Source organism: Chinchilla lanigera, unplaced genomic scaffold (assembly GCF_000276665.1).
Source record: "Chinchilla lanigera isolate Chin_1 unplaced genomic scaffold, ChiLan1.0 scaffold00073, whole genome shotgun sequence".
NCBI classification, from domain to species: Eukaryota; Metazoa; Chordata; class Mammalia; order Rodentia; family Chinchillidae; genus Chinchilla; species Chinchilla lanigera.
The window spans coordinates 1,912,390-1,922,642 of NW_004955474.1; the positions used below are offsets into that span (position 1 = coordinate 1,912,390).

Sequence of the window (10,253 nt, forward strand, 5' to 3'; positions counted from 1 at the left end):
TGAGAATATATATTTCTAAATAGCCACAGTTTTTAGTGTTTTATGTAAATTTTATATGCTAGCACTTTATCAGATTTAGTATTTGTCATTTGCACTATTGATTCTCTGTTTGCCAAATATAATACTACATCATTCACATGTAATTTAATTATTCTCCAAGACTTATGTGCCTAAAAGGGTATTTTAAAAATCTTACTATCATTAGTTTTTAATCTCTACATGGTTCTAAAATAGTGGAGATAGAGGACATGCTTGCTTCGTGTTTGATCTTAATGGGAATGCTTCTAATGTCTATCCATTAAGTATGAGGCTGACTTGGGGACGAAAGTATAAAATATTTCACCATGTTAAGGAAGTACCCCCATTCTTTTTCATTTTATAAAATTAAGGAGAATGATGAAATTTGTCACAGGCTATGTTACATTTTACAATTTCCCTACAAGTTTCCTGATTTACTGAGGTTTGACTTATGTCTTTTGTACTCCACAATGATATGAACATGCTGCAGAGTACGATGGAGCTCATGGTGTGAATTTTCAGCTCTTGCCATGATGGTCACGGATAGTACCACACTCTCTCCTGAAGCTGGGCAGTGCAGGTACCACAGAAACCAGTCAGCCACATGGTCAGGAGGGAACGACTGACTGCAGTGTACTGTATTGCTAAGCTGTGACGTTTGATGTTAGGTGTATTGAATGCATTTGGACCTAACAATGTTTTCAACTGACAACGGATATATCTGAATGTAATCCCATCATAAATCAAGGAGCATGTGTATTACATTTTCTAAGAAAAGGCTCCAAATTTTCCATTTAATTTGGATAGAACAGTGCAAAGTAGTCTTTATTAATCTTTAATGTGTCCTAAGTTTCACTAGCAATTTCCTTGTTTTTATTTTATGATTTATAAAAGAAATCTTTCTACCCTTTTCCTTCACTAATTAGTTGTGGTTTATCTATTTTGTTGCTGATGTTATTTCCTTCCATTTTGTTTTTCTTTACTTTATAGCTCTTTTCTAATTTTTAAGGTGGAGATTCAATTTATTTACTTTTATTCTTTTACTTATTTATTTTTGTTTTTGCAGGAATTTAAAGTTATAAATTCTCCTTGTAACCTTAAGTTTTCATGAGGGAAAATAGAGACTTCTAAAAGGTGTGTCTAGAAAGAGCAGAAGAATAAGACAAGGGATTGAAGATTGTTCAACTTAAATCTTCTAGAATGTTTGGGTCTCTATGAGTATTTTATCACCTGAGGCATTTAATTTTTTTCTATTACAAAAGGACAACTAGTTTCTTATCTGAGAGTGAGCAGAGCAGCTATAGGACGGGTGGGAAACCCACAAGTTTACTGAAGGGTGGGAAACCCACAAGTTTACTGAACAAGATAATGGGCAGTGATGAGAAACAATGAAATGGATTTGTGATTGCATCTAGGTTTTCACTGGTTTTTATAATAGCCATGTGAAAATTAGAAAAAGGCATCCCTCTAAGCCTAAGTGGCTAGAGGAGCTCTAGCCAAATACCAGCTCCCACTTAACCCTTGTCTCATCCACGGAGAACTTTAGCTCAGCTAGAGACTGTGGACTGGCTCCTGCACACACTACATGGTCTCTGCTAAGTCCAACCTCTTGGTTGTAATGGTAACACTTGGCTCTTTGCAACATAACTATGGTGTTTTAGGTAAGTTCTCCTAACTAGGCTAAAATACCTGACACCCATAACTCAGAGGAGCACAGGTTTGTTCTGGCTCACATGCTCACAAGTTTCAGTCCATGACTGACAGGCAAGGCAGAGGGATGTGGCAGAGGAAAGCTGTTCATATCATGATAGACAGGAAGTAGAGTGAGAAAGGGGAATATGCTTATCCAGGTGATATCTCCAATGAGACCTCCAGCCAGACCTCACCTTCCAACAGCACAGTCAGATCTGAACGGATCTCTGGATTAATCCACTGACAAGCACAGTGCCCCATGATCCAATCACCTTGCAAACCTCCACCTCTAAGCATAGGAGGCCTTTGGGGGACACCCCACATTTAAACCGTAGCATATGAGACGCTAAAAGAGAAATGAAATAGGTACCACCAAATTTGTTACATTCCAGATTTTATTCACATCAACAAAATAATCAGAACAAAATATACACTAATTTAACAAACAAAAGATTATAGTGACATAAAATGTTATAGTCTGTTTTATAAGTGTGTAAAAGTATTTTGTCTGCCTCTACATACATTTCTATTCATAAAAGAATAGCAAACATTAAAATGCAGTGATGGCTTGCGTTTCTTCTATGGAAAGAACAGACACAATGCTAATGTTTTAGGCTACAAGGGTATTACCATGAAGCAACACACTGAACTAATGATTGAAAACATTAATTTCCAAAGCCACACACATATACATTCACCTGCTAAGTAAGCATTTCATATTCTTTCTTAATCCTCTACAATGAATTTTTTTTCTTCTTACTAAAAGCGAAGTAAGAAATTGTACTTTCTTTCCTCTTTTTAATTGGCCTCAGAGGATGCACTATCTAACTCATGAGAAACGCGCATTTTGAGGTGTTCACCTTCCTCCCTACTCTGGGGATCTTCGTGGCTGTGGAACTCCTGGCTGTGCAGTTCCTGGCTGGCTCTGGCACTTTCCTGACTGTCGATCTGATCAGAGTGCTCGCTGCTATTGTCTCGGGCCTTCCGCTTGTGCTCTTTGGACTGCTCCTGGCTATGGGTCTCCACGCTCGGGTCATCCAGCTGACTGGACTCATGACTGTCCTTGCCATGGCTGTCCCAGTCAGAGGGCACATTCAGGCGCTGGGCAACAAGGACAGCCTTGTGTGCATCGCTGGACTCCTGGCTCTCCACGTGTGAGGTGAGGTCCTCGTCTGTAGCATCCGGGTCCTGAACAAAGTGGGAGAAGCGTTAGTTACATGAACAACGAGCAATGGGGAAATTACACTTCTTTTTAAATCTCTAACTTTTAGGCCAAATCATACTGAATATTGTCTAAATTTGGCTGAAGAAAAAAACAGCAGCAGCATGTGCAGTATTTTGTACTTAACCAATCCTTTTTGTATAAATTGTCTAGCTTAGTATGTATATTACTTTTTACATGTAATGAAAACTATGAGGTAGATCTCCTTATCTCTGAGTTACATAAAGAGAAAATAAATTAAAAGTTAAAGTGTGAAGTGGGTAGAAAACAGCAAGACTGGGTGGAACCCAGATCCTCTCCCTCTAGGTGCAGAATAGTTTACGACTCTACAAATCCTCCTAGGTATTTAGCTTCCAAGTGTGACCATCCTACTTTGCAAATAACTGGTGTTTTGTCAAATCTCTTTTGTTTTTTTTTTTCTGTAAAATTGTTTTGTTTGTTTTTGTTTGGTAGGGTAAGGGATCAAACCCACGGCCTTGTGCATGCAAGGGAAGAGCTGTCCCTCTGAGCCACACCCCCGGCCCTTTTCTGTAAGACTGTAAGTAAAACAAATGCTTTAGAGTCAGGGCTTGAAAAATAGAATTCTGTTTGAGAGATAAGATTAGGAAGAAATTATATGGACTCACACAAAAACAGCTAGACCCAGCTTTTGTAGTTAGTGGTGGTAAAGTAGATGGCTAATAAATGCCTGCCTGGATGCTGAATGACGAATGAGAGTGAAGACTGGTTTCCTAGAATCCAGCTCTAGTCATAACCCCTGGGTACGTTTGCTAAGGGATTTACCTGGGCATCAGAAATGTGGAGCTTTGTAGACCTTGACCTCAGACGGTAAGCTAGACTATCGCCACGACCATCGTATGTTTCTACAGTGGGGACGATGGGAGTGAAAACGGGGGTTTCTGGACCGTTAGTGGGAGCCTCAGTGACCACTTCGTCAGACTCGTCAGAGTGGTCAGACTCGTCGGAATGGTGAGAATCGTCAGCGTCATCCGTGTCAGCGGAGTCAGCGGTGTCCTGGTCTCCATCATCGTCATCATCCACATCGTCCATGTGGTCGTGGCTTTCATTGGAGTTACTCGGGAGGGTCTGACGATCAGGATGACCACAAATTAGTGTGTGTGTTTTTACTTTCCCTTATCTTTTATGCCGCCTTAGGCTTTTACTCTCTTTGTTTTGTTTAGTTTCACAATCTTTGCATTCACAGTATAATCCGAGGCTTTTGGGAGCGGATGCAAGTGTCGTCTAATTTCCCTTTCACAACAAGGATAAGTGAAACAACACTCTGAAATGTTCTTAGTTTCCAATCAAAATCATTTTCATAGATGTCTTCAAGTGAACTATATAAGTATAAACATTCATACAATAATATTGTTTTTCTTTGCACATCCTACGTTATTCGGTTTACTAAATTTATTTATTTATTTATTTATTTAGGTACTGGGAATCAAAATCAAGACCTTGTGCTTGCCAGGCAGGCGCTTGTGCTGCTGAGCTATATCCCAGGCCCAAGGTTTACTAAATTTAATGATATGAATACCTATTTGTGAGATACAGATACGTATTTGTGAGATTGATTTTTCTATTTGAAATAAAAATCCTCAAGATACCAGAACACCCATATTTTATTGTGTGTACCAAAACCTATAGCCATTTCCCTATATTATTATCAGTAAGCAAAATGTGGCTTTTGTATATGTGTGTACACACTGCAACTCAAATCTTTTTTTGAAGTAATCAACTAAGTTCTATCAAACTTCAAGTGAGCAAATGTAATGGGTCATTTATCTAATTTTCCTTATTAGAGGTACATAGTCAAATTAAATCTTAAAGAAAATAAATTTATCTCTGGTCAACAAATATATTAATGGTCCTAATAATACTTACTAAATTATTACGTTAAGAACAAAGACACCCTAATGTCAAAATCTTTGTATGATTAATGATATGCTTAGAAGATATTAGATGTTTTGAAAATATCTTACATGAATTGTAAGAATCTTAATGTTTCAAATAGCAGGCATCAGTAGACGTTTACTACAACACTAAACTTATCCAAACAAGCCTTGTATTTCTGACATTTAGTAAGTACAGCAAGTTTTAGACTGACAATTAGTTGGAAAACTCGCTAATGGAATTTCATCAGAAGAGAGCCCAAGCAATAGCTTTCTCCCTGGTGACTCTTTGAAGGAAAGTAGGAATATACCTCTTGTTTCAAGTCATCAGTTTCTTCAGATGACACGGCATCCTGAAAAAGGAAGGACCCCATTAGCACACATCGTACATGCGCAGTTTCTGTTCCAAAGTGTGTCTTTTAAATCCAAAGCTGATCTTATTTTTTGACTTAATAAGGGAAAAGCCCACAAAGCGGATCTACTGGTGCTGTAAACACATTTACCAAGAGGTAGGAAGGGTCCACATAACCAATTGGGATGGTCTGCATGGTAATCTATTGTGGTGGTTTTGTTTTAAGAAACTTGAAAACCCAGCACTTGGGAAGCTGAGACGGGAGGATCATTGTGAGTTCAAGACCAGCCTGGGCTACAAAGTGAGCTCAAGTCCAGCCTGAACTATATAGCGAGACCCTGTCTCAAAAAAGACAAAAAAAAAAAAAAACCCCAAAAACCCCAAAACCCTGAAAATACCTGTGGTGCTAGGAGATTCTCCTTCTGGGATGGGTCAGACTTTAACCATGAGGACATAGCTTCTGGGAGTTTGTTGTAGAGCTACAGAAAAAAAAGTCACATATTTGTCACTTTTAAGAAAAGAAACAGGGATCTCAAAGCTATAAGCTGGAAAAACAAGTATATTTTGGCAGTGCTGCTGCAAAGCACCAAATGCCAGGACTTTAGAACCTCTTTGATCATTTAGCTTATCTTTAGGTTCATTTACTGAACTGTTAATAGCACTTACTGTGGACCAGGAATTCTGAGGCATTTTACAAGCATTAGTCGTACCCCTGAGTGGGACAGGTATCAGCATGTTCCCCATCGTACTGGTCAGGAAGCACAGCCTTGGTATACTTAATTGCTGACAAGTGACACAGCCAGGGTTCAAACCTGAGCGCCCCGGCCCTCTACTCAGATTCTCACACTGCTTTCTTGCTCTACCTTTGCTGGCTGAACTTTCCTCTCAGTGCAGGAAGCACCTTCCCCTCTCCATGGAACAAAGAGGAGCTCTACAGCTGTGCTGTCTACTATGGTGCCCCGAGCCACATGCAGCTATTTAAATGTAAGGTAATTAAAATTAACAAAATCAAGTTCCTCAGCAGCACTGGTGATGTTGTGCGTCCTCTTCTGCCACCTCTGTCCAGTGGCTGTGGCCCCAGACAGGGAGAAATACAGCATCAGCATCATGGCACAGAAGTTCTATGCACGATGGTGCTGTAGACAGAAACACAGCGGCCTTTGTTTACTAGGTTAATTTACCGGAAAATGCTCGTGTGCTCACATGGAGAGGTGGAGATGGCTCTGAATTAATACCATCTGTTAGGTACACTGTCTGAGCCAATCATGTCCTACCCTGGTCACTGAGCACTAGCATCCTAGCAGGTCCACACAGTCCCTTCCACAGCTGCCCCAGCGGGACACGGGGTGGGCTTGGGAGCAGGCAGTGAGGCTCAGCCCTTTTCTCCCGGCTGCCTCTCCGGGGAGCACATGGAAGGCAGGCTCATGAAGACAGCATTTCTAGGTTAAACTTCTAACTTAAAAGTAACATGAAGACAATGTAGACAAGCGAAATGAACAGAGTGAAACATTTTCAGGAATCCCAGCAGACCACAGCTCATCCTCAGCTGTGTATCCTAGACTTTAACAGATTTCCTAGTGCTCTAAATCTCTGGGGTGCTAGAAGGGCGAGCCTTGAGCTCTGCATATATCTCCTAGTATCACGGAATGACCTTTACTGTATCACCGCTTCTTGTGCCTTTTAAGAAACCCAAAGTATAAATAAAGAGCAAAATAAAAGATAGATAATACAAAGTAGGGAGATGGATCTCTCTCATAGGAGAGGGGGAAAAAGACATGGAGAGAGGGGGAAGGAGGGGAGGGAAAGGGGATGAAAAAAGGAATTAAGATGAGTGATGTCCAGGTACCAGCTTACACTCGGAAACATTTTGTACTGCGAACGTGGACTGATAGAAATACACGCAAAGTGCATTGCTGTATTTTATTCCTTTTAAGTAGCACTCATTCTTCCTGCTACTGGGGCCCCTATCTTCTCTGAGAATGCTATTTTTTCTGGCTTGTTATTGTGATTCAACACCTGTGTTTCAAATCAATTGGAAAACAGACACACGCCCCTGCCCGCACCAGAGACACGAAGGTCACACACACGTTCCAGGAACACCTCTCTTGCTGTTTCATTTTAAGCAGTCTCATTGCTGCAACCCCAGGCAGTGCTAGACTGGCCTTTATTCTGTGCCTCTGGAGTTGAACTCTGTGTGCCTTTTTGTCTAAGCTCTAGGGACAAGGCCCATTTGTTGTGTGGCTGGCCCTGTTTCATCTATGGTGGAGGGGCAGGTACATCTATGGTGCTGCTGGAATAATTGTGATAAAGAGTTTGGTTTGGTCTTATGCTTGGTTAGGAAAATGTGACCTCAAGTCAGCTGACAAGCACAATAGATGCAAACAGCATAGACTGCTTTTTCACAATGGGCTTCTTAGCAAATATCTTAGGCGATATTGTGAGCATTATGGTTATACAAGCGGTTCTGACCAGCAGCTGAGGTGTACTTTAAACTCAGCTTTTCTCTAAATACATCAGAGGATGAAATTTTTGCTTTGAAAGCAGCATGTTGGTTCATGGAAAGAAAAAGTCGCTCAAATTCATATAACTCATTTTAGGTAAGCGACAATGAACTGGGACATTATTTTACTATATTAAAAGATTACAAGTGGGCTTGGTGATGCATGCCTATAATCCCAGAACTCTGGGAGGCTGAGGCAGGAGGACTGCAAGTTTGAGCTCAGCCTGGGCAACTTAGAGACTTAGCAAGACCCTGTCTCAAAATAAAAAGCACAAAAGGTGTGGAGATGTAGCTCAGTGTGAATGACCTGTATTCAATCCCCTGTAAAACACACACACACACACATACACACACAGAATTTGACTTTAAAAGAATATATTTATGAAAAACTATACTGTATTTGATACTATCATAGATCTATAGCAGGCAATCAATAAATACTTAGAAATTAACAGGGCTTATTGTGACAGATAATTAAAATTACAACAAATTTTTATAGCACCTCTTGCAATAGATACAGAAATAATTTTAACTGTCTGGTGAACCTAAAAGATGCTTACCGGCTTTTCCTCAGAGCTGCCAGAATCAGCCTGCTTAACCTTTGAAATAGGAAAGATGAAGAAAAATTATAATGTGAATGTGTTCCCCACACGCAAATCATTTATTTTCAAGAGCTTTTGTTACGATTCAGCTGTACTCACTGGGAGGGAGTAGGCGATGCCGAAGAGGCAAAAGCAAATCACAGCAATCTTCATGGTGGTGATTTTACCTGAAAAACATTTGTAAGGAACATCTGTCACCCTCAGAGGTTAAAACATGCCGTTCCTATATGCCGCATCTCAGAAGAATCACAAGTAACAAATGTTCTGTGGAATCACGTCTACTTCTTAGAAAAAACAAAAAAAAAAAACAAAAAAAAAAACAACTTTTCTTTTTAACTTTTTGGTATTTTAAGTTAATATTTGTATTGCTACTCCTCCTTCCATCTTTGCTAAGAAAGGAGAGGGGAATTTTAATAAGTCTGTACTTACTGACTAAAATTTAGAGGACCCACTATTGTCTGCTATCACCGGCTGTTCTAAAACAAGTCAACAGCAATTTTAATAATTAAAATAAACTTGTGTGAGGGGTCTTATTTTTCAGGGAAGAAAACCACATGGAGAAAATTAAACTATGAAAGAAATTTGCCTTCTTCCTTTTTCCAACATGCATTTCAGACATGATTTTTACCTAAAATCAAGAGGATGGTTATTAGGTAAAATAAAGTTATCTTGGAAGTTGGTTATTTAAGTAAGGTACTCTAGAAATTTTAAAAGAAAAAGAGAACATTGAAAATAGTCTATAGCTTTCCTCTTTGTGATAATGAGCCTAGGCAGCGTGACACAGCTATTTGGTTAGCATTTTAATAGCTAACTCCAGAAGTAAGATACTGTATTCAGAAAGGGCTTTTCCCCATTAAACATGAGATAAATTATGACATTCAAAAAATAACATCATCACTGGTTTACTTTAGCACAAGAGATCCTTTCTATTGCCTCCACAATCATATAGACATTGAAAATTATGCAGGAATGATCACTTCAAAGAATTTTACCTTTTTCTGATCAGAAGCAGTAGTTTTAGTTCTTTAGGACCCAGTGGACGTATTTGTAAGTTTTACATTTGACTGGTTTCAGAATATCTAGAAACCTATGATCCAGGAGAGCTGCGCTGCGTCCGACCTGCTTACTCACGACTGTCACAATTCAAGTCTAACAGCTCTACAGTGGAAGTTCTTTTCCTTACAGCTTGGACCTCCCCCTGAGAGCCAGCTGAGGGTGTCAGCGGCAGGGCAGAGAAGGGTGTGCTTACCTCTGCTGGCTTCTGGTGGAGAAGGCTGCGGCTGCCCAGGAGTCTGGTGCCAGAAGATGCTATGCTCCTGCTTCCTCTTGCTGCTGCTGACAGGCCAGGCCTGCGGAATTTAAATGCTGCTCCAGACGCCTCCACCAGCACAGGGAGGCGGGGACAAAGTCATGAGGTTTCTGCCATGCCCAGCCCACCTTCTCCCACACTTCCCTCTCTGGTTTTGTGGTTGAAGAGAAAAAATAGCCCCAAAGGCACACACACACACACACACACACACACACACACACTCACTCACTCTACAGTTAAAACATTCCTTATGTACAGTATCACTAACTAGCTTTTTCATGGATGAGGTGAGCACTCAGCATCCTTGAGGAGCACTTAGGGGCTCCATAAGGAACCAGAAGAAAGCTTATCATTCTCACCAAGGTTTCAGCTGTCTTTTCTGGTTAGGAGAAAACTATTAACGTAAAGCAGCCCTAACACAATTAAATAAGATGAATTTCTTTTCTGTCCAAGTTGAGATAAAAGCCATATCTGCAGCCACATCCGCTTCTGCGGCCGTGTGTTCTGAGGACTAGAAGACTATTGTTCAGGCGCACAATGAGTTCACAAACCTCCCTGTCTCCTTGGCTGTTCGGCAGCTCGGTTTTGTGATTCCAAGTCTATGGCCGCTTGCTGTTTAGACAAACGGCATTAGTGACCTTGCGGCTCCTGTCCCTGCCTGTTCAG

General features: G+C 40.4%; 1 protein-coding gene across 4 annotated transcripts; it reads right to left on the reverse strand.

Annotated features, from left to right (window-relative positions):
- Window positions 1-2,087: 2,087 nt before the first annotated feature.
- Window positions 2,088-9,636, reverse strand: Spp1 (secreted phosphoprotein 1). Of its 4 annotated transcripts, none has more exons than XM_005401330.2 (7): window positions 9,528-9,636; window positions 8,378-8,445; window positions 8,237-8,275; window positions 5,575-5,655; window positions 5,136-5,177; window positions 3,716-4,018; window positions 2,088-2,898 (listed from the first exon to the last, which is right to left on the reverse strand). In XM_005401330.2, exons 2-7 carry the CDS (start codon window positions 8,429-8,431, stop codon window positions 2,509-2,511), a joined length of 909 nt encoding a protein of 302 aa, XP_005401387.1. In that variant the 5' UTR covers window positions 8,432-8,445; window positions 9,528-9,636; the 3' UTR covers window positions 2,088-2,508. The 4 variants fall into 4 exon arrangements, with proteins under 4 accessions (XP_005401387.1, XP_013358234.1, XP_005401388.1 ...); XM_013502780.1 differs by lacking the exon at window positions 9,528-9,636 and adding an exon at window positions 9,271-9,373; XM_005401331.2 differs by lacking the exons at window positions 8,237-8,275; window positions 8,378-8,445; window positions 9,528-9,636 and adding an exon at window positions 6,193-6,297.
- Window positions 9,637-10,253: the final 617 nt, after the last annotated feature.